Source organism: Rhinoderma darwinii, chromosome 2 (genome assembly GCF_050947455.1).
Source record: "Rhinoderma darwinii isolate aRhiDar2 chromosome 2, aRhiDar2.hap1, whole genome shotgun sequence".
Lineage (NCBI taxonomy): Eukaryota > Metazoa > Chordata > Amphibia > Anura > Rhinodermatidae > Rhinoderma > Rhinoderma darwinii.
In genome coordinates, this window is record NC_134688.1 from 428,775,449 (window position 1) to 428,798,223 (window position 22,775).

The 22,775-nt window shown below is 43.4% G+C and overlaps 1 protein-coding gene across 2 annotated transcripts in view; it reads left to right on the forward strand.

Moving 5' to 3' along the window:
- The first annotated feature begins 437 nt into the window (after window positions 1–437).
- PIGL (phosphatidylinositol glycan anchor biosynthesis class L) overlaps window positions 438–22,775 on the forward strand; it is a 142,912-nt gene continuing 120,574 nt past the window's right edge. For both annotated transcript variants that reach the window (XM_075854380.1, XM_075854381.1), the window contains exons 1-2: window positions 438–699; window positions 9,101–9,200. In XM_075854380.1, coding sequence (XP_075710495.1) covers window positions 480–699; window positions 9,101–9,200 — 320 coding nt within the window. In that variant the 5' untranslated portion in view covers window positions 438–479. The remainder of the gene's footprint in view (window positions 700–9,100; window positions 9,201–22,775) is intronic.

Genomic DNA, 22,775 nt, shown 5'->3' on the forward strand with positions numbered 1-22,775 from the left:
GATGCAAATCAGACACGCTCGTGTGAATAAGGCCTAACGCTGAGGTACCCTTTTAAGTTGCAGTAAAGGGGTTACATAAATATAGGGAGTGGTTACGTAAATGTGCACCAGAGTGACTTTCAATTTGCACCCCTAGTACCCATGAGAAACATTGTGGTGTACTGCGGTTTTCACATGTATCTTTTATTTACAATAATATCAGTTGTCATTCTCAATGTAAAAAAAATAAAATCTCAATTTTATATTTCTCATTGTAAAATAATTTAAATCAGGTTCGGCGGTAAAACACTATAGTATTCATGTAACCACAAGCGTCTCTCACGAATATACTACACATAAAAAGTCCTACAAATGGTGGAGCAATAGTTAATGAGGTGAGGTATTGCGCATGCGCGTTGAGAATTGCGCTAACTGCGGAACCTTGGTCTCCTGTATTAGTTCCTAGCCGGAGCTTTGACACGTGAGCACCCTCTTCGGCGATGCTGGCTGTAGCGTTTGTTGTGGTGATCTCGGTCTTGTGGTGGCTGGGCTGCAACTGGCGGGACGCTGTGTCTGGCCGGATAGCGGGTTTGCTGCCAGGTGTACGTGCTCCGCTGCTGCTCATCGCTCACCCAGATGATGAGTGTATGTTCTTTGCTCCCACTATCCTCGGTTTGTTGCAGGGACAGCGCCCCCTCTCTGCGCTTTGCTGCTCCACAGGTATGGAGATTGGAGCTGGGCACTTAGCGCTGTAGTTGGTGAAGTGTTATACTAATATTATGTATCGGAAGACATCGCTCATTGAGCTCTGCGTTAATATAAATTTCTTTATGCGTGTAAAGTGTTACAGCATAAAGTGTCAATGTTGTTTATAGCAACCAATCAGGTTCCAGCTTTTATTTTTCCTGAGATGTGAAATATGAAAGCAGTTATCTGATTGGTTGCTGTACACGACACTGATTACACATGGGACTGCGTTATGTTCTACCACAAGAGATGCAGTACTGAGGCCACGGAACCCTCTGGTCGCATTGTATATACACCAAAAATAAAGACCTTGAAATGCCTACATATATAGAGGCGGCATCAGCAATTCCCTAATTTTCCATGAAGCCCGTATACTCAGTGGCTGTGCTTTGTATAACCAAGTGCTTCACCTGTACAAGCCGTGCGCCCAAAAACAACATTGCAAAGTTGCTGCAGCGCTACTTTACAAGCCAGATATATTTGGATATTAATGGAGGACATCAAGTAATTTGGATTGCCTGCTCGCTGTTACAATCATGGAACCTTTCTGTAATAACTGGATAGAGCAGAGGGGCTGTTGCACTGTGCTGAAGGATATACGAACAGTCTCACTGGTTTCTCATTGACAGAATATAGGTGATGTATACTATTTACCCCAAGGCTGCAGCTTTTTATTCTAGAGTTCATGCACACAGGCATTTTGTACGCAGCTTTAAAGAGGCTCTGTCACCACATTATAAGTGCCCTATCTCCTATATAAGGAGATCGGCGCTGTAATGTAGGTGACTGACGGTAATGCTTTTTATTTAGAAAAATGATCTATTTTCACCACGTTAAAGAGGCTCTGTCACCAGATTTTGCAACCCCTATCTGCTATTGCAGCAGATCGGCGCTGCAATGTAGATTACAGTAACGTTTTTATTTTTAAAAAACAAGCATTTTTGGCCAAGTTATGGCCGTTTTTGTATTTATGCAAATGAGGCTTGCAAAAGTACAACTGGGCGTGTTTAAAAGTAAAAGTCCAAGTGGGCGTGTATTATGTGCGTACATCGGGGCGTTTTTAATACTTTTACTAGCTGGGCGTTCTGATGAGAAGTATCATCCACTTCTCTTCAGAACGCCCAGCTTCTGGCAGATCACGCTGTGACGTCACTCACAGGTCCTGCATCGTGTCGGCACCAGAGGCTACAGTTGATTCTGCATCAGCGTTTGCAGGTAAGTAGCTACATCGATTTACCTGCAAACGCCGATGCTGCTGCAGAATCATCTGTAGCCTCTGGTGCCGATGTCCTCGCTCGTCTGACACGATGCAGGACCTGTGAGTGACGACACAGCGTGATCTCTCGAGAACACGCTGTCTGCACTGTCAGAAGCTGGGCATTCTGTAGAGAAGTGGATGATACTTCTCGTCAGAACGCCCAGCTAGTAAAAGAAGTAAACACGCCCCGATGTAACACACATAATACACGCCCAGTTGTACTTTTACTTTTCAACACGCCCAGTTGTACTTTTGCAAGCCTCATTTGCATAAATACAAAAATGGTCATAACTTGGCCAAAAATGCTCGTTTTTTAAAAATAAAAACGTTACTGTAATCTAGATTGCAGCGCTGATCTGCTGCAATAGCAGATAGGGGTTGCAAAATCTGGTGACAGAGCCCCTTTAAGAGCGATTTTAGCTTTATCTAAGTAGTTTCTTAATGCCCAACTGGGCGTGTTGTTACTGTAGACCAAGTGGGCGTTGTACAGAGGAGTGTATGACGCTGACCAATCAGCGACTAATCAGCGTCATGCACTTCTCCCCATTAATTTACTCAGCGCATAGTGACACTGCGTTATTCACTATGTGCGGTCTTATACTGACACATTAAAGTTACTGATGTGTTTAGACAGTGAATAGACATTCCTTCCAGCCAGGATGAGATGTCTATTCACAATCTCTGCACTTCGTTAACGTTTGTTTGGTACTTACAGCAGAGCAAAGCGTAATCTCCCTGTAACCTGTCATCTACAGTGTGATCACGCTGTAAATGACAGATTACACTTGCTCTGCTGTAAGTACCACAGAAATGTTAAGTGTCAGGATTGTGAATAGACATCTCGTCCCGGCTGGAAGGAATGTCTATTCATTGTCTAAACACTTCAGTAACGTAAATATGTCAGTATAAGACAGCACATAGTGATCTAGCAGGATCCCTATGCGCTGACTAAATGAATGGTGAGAAGTGCATGACGCTGATTGGTCAGCGTCATACACTCCTCTGTACAACGCCCACTTGGTCTAAAGTAAAAACACGCCCAGTTGGGCATTAAGAAACTCATTAGCATAAAGCTAAAGTCGCTCCTAACGTGGTAAAAATAAATTGTTTTTCTAAATAAAAAGCACTGCTGTCACCTACATTATAGCGCTGATCTCCTTATGTAGGAGATAGGGCACTTATAATGTGGTGACAGTCTCTTTAAGGCCTTGTTCACACAGTGAAGATTTGCTGCAGCGTTTGCATGTATTTTTTAAGGCAAAACCAAGAACGGAACCTAAACAGTAGAAATATACAAACCAGAGGCGTAGCTAGGTTCTCTAGCATCCGTGGCAAAGATTCAGATTGCCCCCCCCCCCAACTTCTTTCCCAACATCTCTCCCAACATCTCCTTCCCCCTCGACAGGTTTGCTTTCTCTACCAATCAATGAGGTGTAATTTTTTTCCCACAATTTTTTTTAATGTAACTCAAGCATAGAACCATTTCTACATTTTACAAGCAATTTAGTTCTATAAGGGAGTTAACATAACAAGTTAAAAGAAAATAAATTAGAGGCAACACACGGCCCCCTTGTAGCTAGCGCGGCACACGGCCCCCTTGTAGCTAGCGCGGCACACGGCCTCCTTGTAGCTAGCGCGGCACACGGCCCCCTTGTAGCTAGCGCGGCACACGGCCCCCTTGTAGCTAGCGCGGCACACGGCCCCCTTGTAGCTAGCGCGGCACACGGCCCCCTTGTAGCTAGCGCGGCCCAAGGCCCCCTTGTAGCTAGCGCGGCCCAAGGCCCCCTTGTAGCTAGCGCCGCCCACGGCCCCCTTGTAGCTAGCGCCGCCCACGGCCCCCTTGTAGCTAGCGCCGCCCACGGCCCCCTTGTAGCTAGCGCCGCCCACGGCCCCCTTGTAGCTAGCGCCGCCCACGGCCCCCTTGTAGCTAGCGCCGCCCGGGGCCCCCTTGTAGCTAGCGCCGCCCGGGGCCCCCTTGTAGCTAGCGCCGCCCGGGGCCCCCTTGTAGCTAGCGCCGCCCGGGGCCCCCTTGTAGCTAGCGCCGCCCGGGGCCCCCTTGTAGCTAGCGCCGCCCGGGGCCCCCTTGTAGCTAGCGCCGCCCGGGGCCCCCTTGTAGCTAGCGCCGCCCGGGGCCCCCTTGTAGCTAGCGCCGCCCGGGGCCCCCTTGTAGCTAGCGCCGCACACGGCCCCCTTGTAGCTAGCGCCGCACACGGCCCCCTTGTAGCTAGCGCCGCACACGGCCCCCTTGTAGCTAGCGCCGCACACGGCCCCCTTGTAGCTAGCGCCGCACACGGCCCCCTTGTAGCTAGCGCCGCACACGGCCCCCTTGTAGCTAGCGCCGCACACGGCCCCCTTGTAGCTAGCGCCGCACACGGCCCCCTTGTAGCTAGCGCCGCACACGGCCCCCTTGTAGCTAGCGCCGCACACGGCCCCCTTGTAGCTAGCGCCGCACACGGCCCCCTTGTAGCTAGCGCCGCACACGGCCCCCTTGTAGCTAGCGCCGCACACGGCCCCCTTGTAGCTAGCGCCGCACACGGCCCCCTTGTAGCTAGCGCCGCACACGGCCCCCTTGTAGCTAGCGCCGCACACGGCCCCCTTGTAGCTAGCGCCGCACACGGCCCCCTTTTTGATTGTGTGGCACACACAGCCCCCCTTGTAAATAGCGCCACACACTGCCCCCCCTTGTAGATAGCGCCACACACTGCCCCCCCTTTTGGATATTGCGCACATCCCTCCCTTGTACTTAGTGCCACACCCCCCTTGTACTTACTGCCACCCCCCCTTTGTACATCGTGAAACACAACCACCCTCCACCTTGTACTCCGTGCCACACATCCCCCCTCCCCCCTTGTACTTAGTGGCAAACAACCCCCCTTCTCCCCTTGTACTTAGTGCCACACAACGCCCCTTCACCTTGTGCTTAGTGCCACTAAATCCCCCTCCCCCTTGTACTTAATGCCACTGAACCGCCCTCCCCCTTTTTCTTTGTGCCACTGAACCGCCCTCCCCCTTGTACTTAGTGCCACTGAACTGCCCTCCCCTTGTACATAGTGCCACACTGCCGCCAGGGCGGGTAGCGGTAGCCTACCACTCTCCGCTCTGCCTGATGTGACTCACCATTGGGAGGAGGCAGGAGGTCTTGCGGCGTTCTGACTGGGGTCGGTGCCGGCCCGGGAGTGGACCAGTCCAGTGACCTGACCTGAGTCACCTGACCTCATGTCACTGATGTGAGGTCAGGTGACTGGACTGGTCCACTCCCGGGCCGGCACCGACACCCAGTCAGAACAACGCCTGTCAGCATCGATCAGCTGTTTGGTACTGATTTGCTGCCCCCCCTTCCCTACCTCAGAGTTGCGCCAACGGCACATGCCCCGTCTGCCACTCCTAGCTATGCCCCTGTATAAAAGAAGGCTTTATATGTCTGCTCTCCTGGATCCATATTAGGTTTTGGCTTAAAAAATACATGCAAAATGTGCAGCAAATCTACACTGTGCAAACAAGGCCTTATAGGCCTGCCATAGCCAACAGTTAACAAATCGTGGCGTGTTCCATAGAACCTATACGTATGGAAATATTCTCCCCTAGAAGCATTGCCCTGTACAGATTCTCCATATATATACGGGGACTGAGAGCATGAGCCCTGACCCTAATTGCTCTCTCTTGTAATGGGGTAATAGGTTCCGATCACATGGCTTTATATTTGGACTGCTCATCTACGTGATTTTTGCCAAAAACAAAGGGATTTTTTTGTTTCTTGCAGGTTTCCATTCCTCTTTTGGCAACACAACTCATGCAGCCATGTAAACTTGTAGATATATTGGAAGTTGCTTAGGCCCCATGCACACGACCGTAGATTTCGTTGGTAATTACGGACACCTTCCCGTATATTTGCGGGAAGGTGTCCGAGGCGTAGAAAGCTTCCGCAAAAGATTCTTTATATGCGAGCACGGGCCGAAAATGCGGGTGGCTGTTTGCGGCCGGCCGTGCCCGTAAACACGGACCGAGATTATGGGCACGGCCGTGTGCATGAGGCCTTATAATGCAATTCTCTGGTAATCTTAGTGGCTGCCGAAGCTGTTACCTTTTAATTAGATTCTCAGAAACTAACAATTGTAATTTTTGTCAGCATGTTTAAAGGCTATTGCACATGTGTGATTGGTGCAACTTCCTAAATACAGTTTATTAAAAAGGATTTGTACTTTTTTTTTTTTTTTTAAATAAAACTGGTTTGTGTCCTGTATATAGAGCAGCTGTAGATCTTGCACTGAATCTGTCAGGTCCGCATGACTGACGGGTTCAGTGACAGTGAGTCCCGCGTGTCTCGTGACACGCAGGATCCACCTGTAATCAATCACATCTTAGTTATGAACTTAGATGTGATTGATAACCGCTCCGCGAACCTGACGAATTCAGGATTCAGTACAAGATGCAACTGCTCTGTATACAGAATACAAAGCAGCTGTATCTCAAAAAGTAAAAATAATTTTTCATAAAATGTATCTAGGAAGTTGCACCAAACACACGGATACACAATTCAATTAGAATTTTTTCTAAAAGTAACAGCTGATATGGCTTGTTGTTACTTTTGTAAAACTGGCTGCTGCAACTAGACAGAAAATTCCAAGATCTCTGTAAGTAAAACAAACATAGCGCTGTTCTAACCTGTCTACTGATTTAGGGCATGTTCCTCGTCCGTGTGTTGTCCGTTTAAATAAGAGACATACACGGCCCCATGCATTTCAATGGGGCTATCCAGACATGCGAGTGTATGTCCTATATTCGTGCGTTTTTGCGGTCTGAAAAACACGGACAGCACACGGACAATATCCTTGTTCTGTCCGTGTTTCACGCATCTGTTGGTAAAGAAATGCAGAGAATTAAGTGCTTGCAGAGGGTAACCACGGACGTGAAAAACGGATGCCACATGCAAAACACACTGATGCCATACGCAACGCACACTGATTGCACACGGACATGAAATGCAGGAAATACGGTCCATGTGAATGTAGCCTAAACTTGATACTTCTGGCAAAAGATGAAAATACAGCTATTGCCCAGAGTAGAGATGCCCACGCCAGCTCCTAAACTTTCCTTACGTCGTCCCTGCCAATTGGCGAGTCAATGGGTGTTTTCTGGTAAGACACTTAGGTCACGGGCAGCAGTTGTTATGGGTACACCCGTGGTTCCCTTAATCGGCAAGAACCATAAGGTCACATGCACACGACGGTGTTTGGTCCGTTATATACTGAGTAACTGCTTTCCTGCGGGACTACTCTCCCGTACTGAAAACATGTTTCAGTACGGGACAGTACTCCTGCGGCGGGGCAGGGACACCTAGCGTCATACATAACCATGATGCTAGGAACCCGGCTTACTGAACTGTGTTCGGTCCAGGAAACGCGGCCAACATGCGGTCCATATATCACGGACCGAACACGGTCCTGTGCATGGGGCAAGTATTTCAGCTTTTCAATTTTAGATTTTAAGTGGAACCCCTTTTTAAGCTGGTCATATATACTATATATGTTAGCCTAAGGCTATGTTCACACAGCTTATGTTTGAGGCATAAAAATATGAGGCTTATTTTAAGGGCTTGTTCATACGTAACGGAATTGCTGCATAAAATGTCTGCAGTAATTCCACTGAAAGTAGCAGACTTTCCGCTGTGACAAAAACGCACCATTTCCTGAGTTTTTAACTGCAGAAAATGGTGCGGATTTTGCTGTTAAATGTTGGGAGATGGTGACCTCTCCTGTGAAAAATGCAGCTCCGAAAAATACGCACCGCAGGTCAATTTCTGCTCGGAATATTTACGCAGCGTGTGGATGAGATTTGTTAGATCTCACCCACTTTGCTGCTACTGTATTCTGCGTATTTTCTGTCTGCAATTCCGGACGGAAAATACGCAGCAATTCCGCTACGTGTGGACGAGCCCTAAGAGAAAACAGCCTCTGAATCCAGGCATTTTTGGAGCTGATTTCTGAAGTTTTCTTGTGGCGTCAATGGAAAATCAGCTTTTTAAAATGTTTCAAGAAGTGACGTCACTTCTTTTTTTAGGAGGCGTATTTTTACAGGTTGTTTTTTTAATTCAGCAGCGTAAAAGACATCTTTTGTGCTGCATATCTCAGGGTAAACAATCAAATCAGACAAGAAAAATCCAACCAATTTGATTTATTTTTTCAAAATACAACAGGTGATTGTTTGGTAGCCTGTATAGACATTAGATACTTGGTGTGTCCTTGCAAAATTGGCATGTCTGTAGCCGACTGTCTAAAGTGACCAAAGACATTGATGAAATACCCAGACTATTGTAATGGTATCTGCCAACAAGCGAATGTCTAGGCCCTACACATCAGATTATTAGCAGATTTCAATAAATTGGTTATGTCTGCCAACAAATATCTGTGGTTTTCCGGGACATTGATATTTATTCGGTGGGGGTCTAACTCCCGGCGTCCCCATCAATCAGCTAAATCAAGGGGCTTTGGGACCTTCGTTAGTTACACAGGCACAGCGCCATAGGTATAGCTGTGGCTGTGCCTGGTACTGCATCTGTTCTAAACAAGCCTGGAATATATGAGATTAGGAAAAAAAAAAAGTATTAATTTAAGAACATGATTAAAAATAAACAAGAAACCAACTAGTTAATCTGAATTAATTCCATTATACCCCTCAAAATGTCTTCGATGTAAAGTCAATTCACTCCTCTGGAAGAAACGTTACCTTTTCCCACCATGTAATAGAATAGAATAGAACGCAGCAAGTGCTGCTCGAAAAATTATCTGCTGGGCTCTTTGGTTCTACTCCCGTTATAGTTTGTCTCTCGGGATCCCCTCACGAGCCGGCTACCTTATCAACTGATCACACATAGAGCAGAGCTGCAAAGTTGTGTTTCCCATAAAATGTTTTTTTATTATACTGACGAGTAAAATCGAATTAACATAAAAGCACGTGGCACGCTAGTTGATGGCCTGACCCTGGTTTTCGCTGTTCTGACTTTTTCCGTGAACTGGACTTTCTCTTTATTTTTCCTGCCCCTGGCTGATAGAACTGTGCTAGTTTGTTGGTAATAACTTTCCTTTTTTGTCAACTAGTTAATCTTTTTATAATTCATAGGAAATTACTACAATCAAGGGGAGACTCGTAAGAAAGAATTGATTAAAAGCTGCGCTGCTTTAGGAATCGATCCTTTAAATGTAACGCTTATTGACCACAGGTATGATACATAATATAAGACATATTTTTAAAGGTTTGTAAGCAATTTTGCAGCCGACGATAATTCCTGCAGAGCAATAGATAATTAGGGTAAAACCACACATAACGGCAAATGTTAAAACCCGCAAGATGTCGCTGTCCACAGCGTGGTCTCAACCTTCGGCTACACTCACACGAACACTCATTTGCTGTGCATTTTTTAATCTGGATTTGCGGATGGAAAACCTGTGGCGGAATACAATAGCAGCAAAATGGATGAGATTTCAGCAAATCTGCGGAAATTATCATGCGGTGCAGATTTTTAAATCCGCCGTATGTCAAATTCTGCTGCGGAAAGTGCAAGGATTTGTTGCACATTTTTCCCATTCAGTTCGATGCAGTAGAAGAAATTTGCAAGCAAATCCAAGTGCTGCAGAGTTTTCTGCGAATCCGCAGTCCAGATAGTTTAAAATAAACTCTAACGTCACCTCCCCTGGTGCTTCCATGGCAACACTTCCCCGGTATCCTGTAGGTTTCTGTACACCTGTCCCCCAGTCTTGTGTGTGCAGAGAATGGTGGTGGGAATGCGGAAGCGTTACCAGGGGAGTTGAGTATAGTGGGGTATTTTTAAGATACTCTCCACAGGAGATTTAATGCAGGCGTCAGCCAAAATATTCTGCAGCCAATCCTCTGAGGCTTCGTTCACTTATCCGTCAGGGCTCTATTCTGACGTTCCGTCTGAGCTTTCCGTCAGAATGGAGCCCTGACTGAAACAAGTCGGTTGTCTCAGTTGTGCAAGGGTTCCGTCGTTCTGAAGGAATGAATAGCGTAGTCAGATACAGCTTCTATGTGTCCTGGATGCATAGAAGCTGTATCTTGGGCTGACACTCGAATCGGTCACGTCAGAAACTAAGAAATCCTTAAAAGGATTTTTCAAAAGAGAGGTTTCTAATAAAGCCCATTCATGAATGGGAAATCAATGTAATTTTAAATCCAGATTTTATCCTCTATAAAAGAGTGAGCACATCCTGGATAATAAGTGTTCACCTGTGTGTTATAGGTTCATAACTTAGATGTGATAGTTTACAGGTGACTAATGGATTCAGTGAATGGCGCTAGATACAGCTGCTCTGTATAGAGAATACAGGGCGGCTGTATCTAAAAAAGTGAAACAAATTTTTTATAAAAAGTATTTACAAAGTTGCACAAAACATACTGATGACACCTTTTTATAAAAAATAAATAAAATGTTGCCTTATAAAGGTTTACATAGCCTTTAATAAGAAAGACACAAATACATAAACGGTTTGTGTTTCCTTTTAAATACTGCCCCATGACTTTATTTATTAGGACAGCGATATCCAGCAACTGGCATACATTGGAAAATGAGCCTACATTAACAGAAGGGGGTCACGTAAGCCTATAGTGTCGTTTAGATGCTGTAAAAACTTACGGGGTCAAAAACAGATTTGCACATAAATCTGGAACTTGGCTCAAAGAATATATCCTGAGAGGGAATTATGAATGTGGGCAGTGTTCATACTGACGGTTTGTCAAGTGAATCGGGTATCTGCAAATCGGAGGGGTGTCACATATAGTCAATGACAGTATTACCTATAGAACCACCTATGTGGTGTATGTCATATTTTGCCCACGTGGCTATTATTACATAGGTAAAACAATTTGACATTCTTAAAGAGACCCTTTCACCTCCCCATTTATGTGCAGCGGAGTACAGCATATAATGGGGAGGGCTGCACAAACCCTGGGTGACAGCAGTTCTTTTTATTTAGATGTGTAAATGAATAGAGAGGAGTGCATGACTCTGATTGGTCAGCGTCATCCACTCCCCTGTACAACGCCCACTTGGTCTACAGTAAAAACACGCCCACTTGGGCATTAAGAAACGCATTAGCATAAATCTAAAATCGCTCATAAAGTGTTAAAAATAGATAATTTTTCTAAATAAAAAGCACTGCTGTCACCTACATTATAGCACTGATCTCCTTATGTAGGAGATAGGGCACTTATAATGTGGTGACAGAGCCTCTTTAAGGGAGGGTTGTCCTCGCTTGATAGAACACGTAAGCAGTATACATAACAATGATGCAAAAGTGATAGAATTTGCAGGGATTGAACATATAGGCCCAACAATATCAAGAGGAGACAGTCATAAAATATTGCTAAAACGAGAAGCAGAATGGATTTTAAGATGCGAGGCACTTGGGTCCATTGGTCTTTATAACCGCAGTGATCTAGGTCGTTATGAAGGTGATACAAATGTATGCCCACCTTGCTGTAACCGATGTCTTGTGGTATTATCACTGCAGTAGAAATGCTTTAAATAAATCGTAATTTATACTAAAAATATGCATAAATTTGTAATGACCTAGATAGGCCGATGTGTATGTAGGAACGTGGAGACGTCGCCATGTATGTAGGGCCAGGGAGAAGCGTCTGTGAAAGCAAAACGACTGTTGCCTCAATGTAACTTTGCATCCGCCTAACCTGTGTCCATGCTTGAACTTTACCAAATTGATCAATAGAGGACTTGATGAGTGCGGACTTATTCTTACAATTGCGTAAAAGTAGTTATGCTGCTGTTTTCATTATAACTGCTCCATTTATTGTCTACCATTTGTGGGGCCCATTCTTGACTTTGCTATTGGGCCCAATGCATTTTTTGTTATGCCCCTGTCTATGCTGACATATTAGTGGGGATCTGTCCTGGTGGCAGAGGCCCTTTATTACATTAAAATGATTTTTTTCTGTTATTACTGTCTGATCCAGAAAAACATCACGTGTTCTTCATCATTTACTGTAAGTCAATTGTGCCATGGATTGTATACAGCGTCTCTGTAGTGTATACCGGTGTGAATATAGAATTCCCCTGTCTAGTTATAGGTGTAAAATAAGGGTATGTGCACACACACTAATTACGTCCGTAATTGACGGACGTATTTCGGCCGCAAGTCCCGGACCGAACACAGTGCAGGGAGCCGGGCTCCTAGCATCATACTTATGTACGATGCTAGGAGTCCCTGCCTCGCTGCAGGACAACTGTCCCGTAGTGTAATCATGTTTTCAGTACGAGACAGTTGTCTTGCAGCGAGGCAGGGACTCCTAGCATCGTACATAAGTATGATGCTAGGAGCCCGGCTCCCTGCACTGTGTTCGGTCCGGGACTTGCGGCCGAAATACGTCCGTCAATTACGGACATAATTAGTGTGTGTGCACATACCCTAAGTGTTATAAGCATATTCTAAACTTTCTTTGAATTAAATTGAAATGCCAATGTTCAAGGATTTCTCCAGAAGGTAAATAAAGTGCATTTAACCTAGCACAAGGCATGCGCCAACTTTATAATATACGATTTAAAGGGGTTGCAAGTTTTGAACAATCTCTTTTTTGCTAGAAGTGTCCTCTGAGGATAGGCTGACCACAGGGTGTCCTGCGGCTTCACCCCTTGCAAATAACTTTAAATGTTTGGGAATTTAGCAGCAAAAACCCTCTGCAGCGCCAGTGCTGGGGAAACTAAGAATTACACATTTCTCATTTAAATTAAAGGGCTGTCCATGTAATGCATGGATGTGCCAGGCCACCTTAGATACCAGTCCCCAGGTGCAACTGCACCCTCTATATGTGCACCTGGAAATGCACAGGAATAATTCTTACAATTGTGTTATAAAACATGTATAATGCACGCAATGAGAATCCACCAGAAGCATAATAAGCAAAGTGAGGTCATCATTTAGACATAATAGCCACAGTGATGTAAAAATACATGTAAAATTTACGCAGGGGGGAATTTATCAAAAGCTTTGTGGCTTAAAAAAGTAGAAAATTATAGCACGGCATATTTATGCACAATTTTTTTTTTACTTTTCTCGTCACTCGTTAGTTTTGTGAAGTGTGTGTGGTCTCCACCTTTTCGACAGATTTATTAACAGTAAAGCTGCAAAATGGCATTTTCTGACTTTAGAACAGTCCAAAATGTGCCAAATGTATTAAGAGGCGTGCGCTATTTAATAAATTTGCCACAATTCACTACAACACATTTTTTTTTTTATAAAGAAGAATCGCATATGAAACGGCAGATTAATAAATCTGCCCCAGTGAGTGATATTTCCCCACAGGGAACAATAAATGTAGTGATGTCACAGCTCAGGCGTAATAGTCACAGTGATGTAAGTTTGCAGTGAACAATACAGTAATGATGGTCAGGGTGTATCACTAAACAGGGATAATAATGTCACAAGACAGGAAACAAACAGTACATGGATAATTTGCTCTTCAAATTCATAAGGAAAGAGATATTGTTTGCAGTGATGTCACAGTATAGGTATAGTACAAGCAGCATAATAATACAAGGACATTGCACACAGTATTAACACCGTACAGAAGTAATTAGCACAGTAATGTCACAGCACAGCTATAATAAACACAGCTTGGTAAGGCTGGGTTCTTTGAGGCAGATTTTGCTCTGACTGCACATCGATTTTCGCTCCGTTTTTGCCCGCGGCCATTGAGCACCGCGGGCAAGAAATGCCGCGAAATACGCTTTCTCTGCCTCCCATTGATGTCAATAGTAGGTCAGAGGCGTAAACGCCCGAAGATAAGGCATGTCCCGTCTTTTTTCCGCAAGACGGTTTTTCCGTTCGCCGGAAAAAACGCTGCCGCCTCCCATTGAAATCAATGGGAGGCATTTTCAGCCGTGTTTTGGCGCGTTTTCCGATGCAGTTTCCGCGTCTAAAAACTCGTCAAAAAACTCTTTGTGAAGTCCCCCTAAGGTCCTGTTCACACTGAGTTTTTTGACGTGGAAACCGCGCCGCAAAACTCCAAAAACCGCCCGAAAATGCCTCCCATTGATTTCAATGGGAGTTGGACGAGTTTTTTTTACCGCGAGTAAAAAAAACGTGTCGCAGTAAAAAGAAGCGACATGACCCATCTTGAGGCGGTTTCCGCCTCCAAAACCCCATTTCAATCAGTCAGAAAGAGGAATAAAACGCCTCGACGAGTGTTTTGACGAGTTTTTGTCAAACCACTGTGCAAAAAACGTCTGGAGCAGTTTTTGCAGGAGGAATTTTCCTCCTTCAAAAAACTCAGTGTGAACACAGCCTAACACAAACACAGTAATAAAGCTAAACCATAACAGACACAGTCAAGGCTCTGTTCACATATGAAACCTAAAGCAGAGCTCAACCAAAAGAACCCCTCTACCCTAACACGAGCAATCCTATATTTGTAATTAATATGTAGGGGGAGGTATATAAATACCTAATATTAGACAAAAATAACAAATAATGTCATTTAGCTCAAAATAGAGAATAATAACCTATAACGAAACAGACTATGACACTCCAATAATTATAAAAATATAAATTTTTATTAGATCCAAAAATATAAAAACACATATATCTCAATATAAAATTCAGAGATGACTAACCGCAGTGTGGTAGTGGATACCAAATAGCAGCAATTATTAATAATTAAAAGGTATAAAAACCTACGGATATCACAAAAGAGGTTTTAAATGTAATTTTAATAACATTTGGTAAACTACAATCGTACATAGATTACTTCTATAGTTAACATATATAGTTATCATATATGGTTACATAATAGTAACTTACCCATGAAAAGTAGAGCTGGCTGCCTGGTGTCACACCCCGACGCGCGTTTCGGCTCCAGCTCTTCGTCTTAGTCATCTCTGAATTTTATATTGAGATATATGTGTTTTTATATTTTTGGATCTAATAAAAATTAATATTTTTATAATTATTGGAGTGTCATAGTCTCTGTTCACATATGCATTGGATGCTCTGTCGCAGATTCTGTCACATTTGACAGAAAAAATAGTGCAGCATTCAGCATTCGTTTTTTCCCAGTAAAATGACTGATGCCACAACAGAATACATCATAGTTCAAAGGGATCCGTCAGGCGCCATTGGCGTTCATCAGGGATGTATCCGGCACTCTGTCAATTTAGTTGTATTGCTCCAATGATGGCACAAGGATAATAAAAGTAATGTCACAGTACAAGGATGATAACACTGATGTCACAGTACAAGGATGATAACACTGATGTCACAGTACAAGGATGATAACACTGATGTCACAGTACAAGGATGATAACACTGATGTCACAGTACAAGGATGATAACACTGATGTCACAGTACAAGGATGATAACACTGATGTCACAGTACAAGGATGATAACTCTGATGTCACAGTACAAGGATGATAACACTGATGTCACAGTACAAGGATGATAACACTGATGTCACTGTACAAGGATGATAACACTGATGTCACTGTACAAGGATGATAACACTGATGTCACAGTACAAGGATGATAACTCTGATGTCACAGTACAAGGATGATAACACTGATGTCACAGTACAAGGATGATAACACTGATGTCACTGTACAAGGATGATAACACTGATGTCACTGTACAAGAGTAATAACACTGATGTCACAGTACAAGGATAATAACAATGATGTCACAGTACAGCAATGAACACTGGTTTTCCATTATGTGGCAGAGTTGCCAGTGGGCTCACTCAGGCCCAAGACCTAGGTTCAAATGCTACCTCAGCACCCCCTAAAGTTTTTGTTTTTTTTAAGGGTAGCTTTATTAAGACCTCATATCAAACAGCGGTACAAAATGGAGAAATATAAAACAATATTACACACAGCAAATAGCACAGCAGTACCAAGTGTACAAGGTCTATTTTAACAAAAATATACGAATATATTGCTTCACATAGCAGTACATGTATATAATAAAATCAAAAACTAAACAAACAGCCTTTCTTTATCAGAAGAAAATGTGAGATAAAATTTGGTGAGGACCAGTCAATGGAGGATCGGTGGACCGCAGGGAGACGTCAGCCAATTTCAGACCCAAGCAATCTGACAATAGCAAGTTAAGGGCTAGCATGAGGATTGGCTATACAAGAGCTCCACATTTTCAGAAATTTGTCAGGGCATCCACGAGCTACATAAGTGTGGCAAGGTAGAATTAACCAACGCAATTCATGCTGACAATGTAGGAACCTTTGGATGTTTCCAATTCAGGAGCATAGTCTTTTTAGCACAGAATAATAGGAGTGTCATGAGAGATCTAACAGCTATAGTAGGTAGAATTTCTTATACCAATAATAAAAGACACGTTCTGGGATCAAGTATACGAGCGAGTCCTACTTAAGCTCAAGAAATTCAATTACCTCCGCCCAGAAATTATTAATAATCGGGCATTCCCAGACCATGTGTAGAAAAGAGCCCTCCGCTCCGTAGCACCGTGGACAGACAGGAGTAGGTATACGTCCCATTCTAAATAATTTGGAAGGGGTGTAGTAAATTTGGTGGAAACATTTCAATTGTATAAGTCGATCCCTTGTAGATATCAAGGGACCTGTCCGAGCAGATAACATTTCAAGCACCCTCTATAGTTGTTCCCTGCACGTAGTGTATAACCAGATTAAGATATTGATAATAGAAGAACATTAACCCCTTCCCGACATTTGACGTATCCATACGCCAAAGTCGGGTAGGGGAAGTATGGAGCGGGCTCACGCAGTGAGCTCGCTCCATACCATGCCGGTGTCGGCTGTATGTTACAGCCGACACTTCAAATTAACTAGCAGCATCGCGCTCAAGCGTGATCCCGCTAGTTTAACTTGTTAAATGCTGCGGTCAATACCGACAGCAGCATTTAAAGCTGGATCCAAACCACCTTTTCTCTTGTATCTCACACAACGCGTGCCGACGCGAGGATCCGTGCGAAGACTACAGTACACCAACTTGTACTTACAAGGTGAGCTGGAGGTTCCCCTCCTCTTCTCTTTTTTCTACAGCATTTAAATAGTCAGAAAGAGGGGGGCGAGCCCCTCTAACAGCTCATCGCGCCCCCTGCAATGCATTCGCGGGGGGGGGGCGATAGTTGCTATGGCTGCCTGGGGGCTTAATGAACGCCCCCAGGTCCGCCATCTTTGTACACCTATTAAAGAGGCTCTGTCACCAGATTATAAATGCCCTATCTCCTACATAATCTGATTGGCGCTGTAATGTAGATAACAGCAGAGGTTTTTATTTTGAAAAACGATCATTTTTGAGCAAGTTATGAGCAATTTTAGATTTAGTTTCTTAGAGGCTCTGTCACCAGATTTTGCAACCCCTATCTCCTATTGCAGCAGATCGGCGCTGCAATGTAGATTACAGTAACGTTTTTATTTTTAAAAAACGAGCATTTTTGGCCAAGTTATGACCATTTTTGTATTTATGCAAATGAGGCTTGCAAAAGTCCAACTGGGCGTGTTTACAGTAAAAGTACAACTGGGCGTGTATTATGTGCGTACATCGGGGCGTTTTTACTTCTTTTACTAGCTGGGCGTTAGGAATGGGAGTGTATGATGCTGACGAATCAGCATCATCCACTTCTCTTCGTTAACACCCAGCTTCTGGCAGTGCAGACACACAGCGTGTTCTCGAGAGATCACGCTGTGACGTCACTCACTTCCTGCCCCAGGTCCTGCATCGTCTCGGCCACATCGGCACCAGAGGCTACAGTTGATTCTGCAGCAGCATCAGCGTTTGCAGGTAAGTAGCTACATCGACTTACCTGCAAACGTCGATGCTGCTGCAGAATCATCTGTAGCCTCTGGTGCCGATGTGTCCTTGCTCGTCCGACACGATGCAGGACCTGGGGCAGGAAGTGAGTGACGACACAGCGTGATCTCTCGAGAACACGCTGTGTGTCTGCACTGCCAGAAGCTGGGCGTTCTGAAGAGAAGTGGCTGATACTTCTATACACAACGCCCAGCTAGTAAAAGAAGTAAACACGCCCAGATGTAACGAACACAATACACGCCCAGTTGGACTTTTACTTTAAACACGCCTCATTTGCATAAATATAAAAATGGTCATAACTTGGCCAAAAATGCTCGTTTTTTAAAAATAAAAACGTTACCCTTATCTACATTGCAATAGCAGATAGGGGTTGCAAAATCTGGTGACAGAGCCTCTTTAATGCCCAACTGGGCGTGTTTTTACTTTTGACCAAGTGGGTGTTGTAAAGAAGTGTATGAGGCTGACCAATCGGTGACATCCACTTCTCATTGTTCCAGCCCAGCATGATCCACAGCACAGTGAGATTGTGCAGTGAAAGAAGCTGGGCTGGAACAATGAGAAGTGTACGACACTGATTGGTCAGCCTCATACACTTCTTTACAACACCCACTTGGTCAAAAGTAAAAACACGCCCAGTTGGGCATTAAGAAACTAAATCTAAAATTGCTCATAACTTGCTTAAAAATGATCGTTTTTCAAAATAAAAACCACTGCTGTTATCTACATTCCAGCGCCGATCAGATTATGTAGGAGATAGGGCACTTATATTCTGGTGACAGAGCCTCTTTAAGCCTTGCCTCCGGTAGGGCTTAATAGGTGCCTGTCAGAATCACGATATACTGCAATACATTAGTATTTCAGTATATAGTGCAAGCGATCTAACGATCGCTCGTTGAAGTCCCCTAGGGGGACTAATAAAAAAAAGTAAAGATGAGTTAAATAAAGTTGTTTTTTTTTGTGTAAAAAAGATTTTTTAAATTAAAAGTTCAAAAAACACCCCTTTTCCCATTTTCCCCCTAGAGCATAGTAAATAAATAAATAAACATAATTGGTATCGCCGTGTCCGTAAAAGTCTGAACTATTACAATATATCATTATTTAACCGGCACGGTGAACGCCGTAAAAAAAAATTGTAAACGCCAGAATGTCTATTTTTTGCTCACCTAATCTCCCAGAAAAAATGAAATAAAAAGTGATCAAACCGTCGCATGTACACCAAACTGGTATTATTAAAAACTACAGCTTATCCCGCAAAAAATAAGCGCTCATACGGAAAAATAAAAAACGTATGGTTCTCGGAATTTGGCGACGCAAAATAAATTTTCTTTTTTACACTTAGGTTTTTACATGTAAAAGTAGTCAAATTTAGAAAAAACTATATATGGTATCGCCGTAATCGTATTGACACACAGAATAAAGTTAACCTGTTGTTTTAATTGCCCAGTGAATTCCATAATAACGGCACGCAAAAAACCATGGGGAAATCGCTGTTTCCCGTTTCCTACTACATTATATGGCAAAATAAATGGTGCTACGAAAAACTACAACTCGTCCCGCAAAAATCAAGCCCTCATAGGACTATATCGACGGAAAAATAAAGACATTATGGCTTCTGGTATGTGGCGGAAAAAATGAAAATCTGAAAAAGGGCTGCGGCGGGAAGGGGTTAATAAATTGCTGTGTATGCAAATAAACAATAGTACTTTCACTACATTGCTGATAACAAGGATCAATACCTGTAAAAAGTACATTATGACATAATCTGTTAATATTCAAAACCTTATATGTATTTATCTGCAGGTTAAAGCTGTCAATACATTAGATTAATGAAGGCAAACTTTGCCAACAATCTAATAGGTATTGTGCCCTGACCAGGAGGATGTGAGACCCCTGGGGGAACTAATATTGGACATTTTAACATGCCATTTATTTTGTTCTGCCAAGAAATAAGCTTCTGTTAGAAGTGTATGGCAACCACATGTCTCCTTCTTTACACCAAGCTGGGGGGCGGGGGGGGGGGGGGGTTTGAGGGGAGATAGCTGTCAGCCGAAATTCTATCTTATGTGTATGGACAGCTTAAAGGCTATCGCTACCTTCATAAAAAATGGAAATACTCTAATGCATTTAAAATGAAATATTTAACAAAACAAATGTTCCAAATTGCAGGGATGATGTAAACAGTGATGTCACAGTACAGTAATGATGGGGTCACAGTGTATCACTATACAGCGTTGACGATGTCGCAAAGCAGGAAACCTAAACAGTGATGTCACAGTACAGTAATGATGGTCACAGTGTATCACTATACAGCGATAACGATGTTGCAAAGCAGGAAACCTAAACAATGATGTCACAGTACAGTAATGATGGGGTCACAGTGTATCACTATACAGCGATGACGATGTTGCAAAGCAGGAAACCTAAACAGTGATGTCACAGTACAGTAATGATGGTCACAGTGTATCACTATACAGCGATAACGATGTCGCAAAGCAGGAAACAAACAGTGATGTCACAGTACTTGGATAATTTGCACTGCAAAGTCATAAGGAAGGAGTTGTATGCAGTGATGTCACAGTATAGGAATAATGTTCACAGTTATGTCACAGTTATGGGTAAGGACTACAGTAATGTCACAGCACAGAAATAATACACGAAGCATAATAATACAAGGACAATGCACACAGTAATATCATAGTACAGAAGTTTCTACAGCTCGTTTGGCTTCTTGCTAACCTATCAAATGTGAGTTAGCAAGATGAAGGGGACAGATCGAATAGAGTGACTGCAGGCTGCAGGATCAGACTACACAAACTTTGTAGTCTGTTGCCATGGAGACACAAACCTTTGCCTAGGAGCTGTAGAAAGAAAACAATAGAACAATTTTAACCCATTAGTGACCGCCAATACACCTTTTCACGGTGGCCACTAATGGGCTTTATTCTGATGCATAAGCCTTTTTACGGCGCTGCATAAGAATAAAACAGAGTAGGGAGCCGTTAAATCTCCCTACTCTCAGCTACCAGATGTAGCTGGGGGCGTCCCTGCTCGTCCGGGTGAGATCAATATCGGTATCGATCTCACCCATTTAACCCCTCAGATGCGGCGCTCAATAGCGAGCGCCGCATCGGAGTGGTTTTGGAGAGAGGGAGGGAGCTCCCTCTCTTCCCACTGACACCCGGCGATAAGATCGCCAAGTGTCTGTGTCTCCGATGGCAGCCGGGGGCCTAATAAAGGCCCCCAGGTCTGCCTGTAGTGAATGCCTTCTAGGCTATGCCAGAGGCATGGCCTAGCAGATGCCTGTCCGCTTTAAACGGACAGACAGTAATACACTGCAATACAAAAGTATTGCAGTGTATTATAAAAGCGATAGGATGATCGCATATTGAAGTCCCCTAGTGGGACTAGTAAAAAAGTTACAAAAAAGTTTAATAACGTTAATTTAAAAAAAAATTAAAAACACACTTTTTCCCCTTACAAACTGCTTTACTATTAAAAAAACATAATAAAGTAAAAAAGTTACACATATTTGGTATCGCCGCGTCCGTAATGACCCCGACTATAAATCTATTACATTACTTAACCCGCACGGTGAACGCCGTAAAAAATAAAAAACAATGGAAACATTTTTGTTTTCTGTGAATCCTGACCTAAAAAAAAGTGATAAAAAGTGATAAAAAAGTCGCATCTACTCCAAAATGGTACCAATAAATACAAGTCGTCTCGCAAAAAAAAAAAAGCCCTCATACAACCGCATCAGCGGAACAATAAAAAAGTTATGGCTCTTCAAATATGGAGACGCAAGAACAAACAACTGAAAAAAAAGCGTTTTTACAGTGTAAAAGTAGTAAAACATACAAAAACTATACAAATTTGGTATCGTTGCAATCGTAACATTCCTTTCCCCCCCAAAGAAAGTTAATAAAAGTTAATCAATAAATAATATGTACCTCAAAATGGTTCTGTTAAAAAATACTTGTCCCGCAAAAAACAAGACCTTATACAGCTATGTCGACGCAAAAATAAAAACGTTATAGCTCTTGGAATGCGACGATGGAAAAACGTAAAAAATACCTTGGTCATTAAGGTTTAAAATAGGCTGGTCATTAAGGGGTTAACCCGTTAGTGACCGGCCCATAGTCTTTTTACGTCGGTCACTAACGGGCCTTATTCCGATGCCATAGACTTTTTACGGCGCTGCATCAGAATAAAGTAAACAGAGCAGGGAGCTGTCAAATCTCCCTGCTCTCAGCAGCCAGAGGTAGCTGAGGGCTGGGGGCGTCCCTGCTCTGCCGGGTGAGATCGATATTAGTATCGATCTCACCTGTTTAACCCCTCAGATGCAGTGCTCAATAGCGAGCACCGCATCTGAGTGGTTTTGGAGAGAGGGAGGGAGCTCCCTCTCATCCCACCGTCACACGGCGATAAGATCGCAGAGTGTCTGTGTCTCCCATGGCAGCCGGGGCCTAATAAAGGCCCCCAGGTCTGCCTGTAATGAATGCCTGCTAGATCATGCCGCAGGCATGACCTAGCAAATGCCTGTCCGTTTTAAACGGACAGGCAGTAATACACTGCAATGCAAAAGTATTGCAGTGTATTATAATAGCGATCGGAGGATCGCATAGTGAAGTCCCCTAGTGGGACTAGTATAAAAGTAAAAAAAAAAGTTTAATAAAGTTAATTTAAAAAAAATGTGAAAAAAAAAATGAAAAACCCACTTTTTCCCCCTTACAAACTGCTTTACTATTAAAAAAACAAAATAAAGTTAAGTTACACATATTTGTTATCGCCGCGTCCGTAACGACCCCGACTATAAAGCTATTACATTACTTAACCCGCACGGTGAACGCCGTAATAAATTAAATAGAAAACGACGGAAAAATTGCTGTTTTCTGTGAATCCTGACTTTAAAAAAATGTAATTAAAAAGTGATCAAAAAGTCGCATCTACTCCAAAATGGTA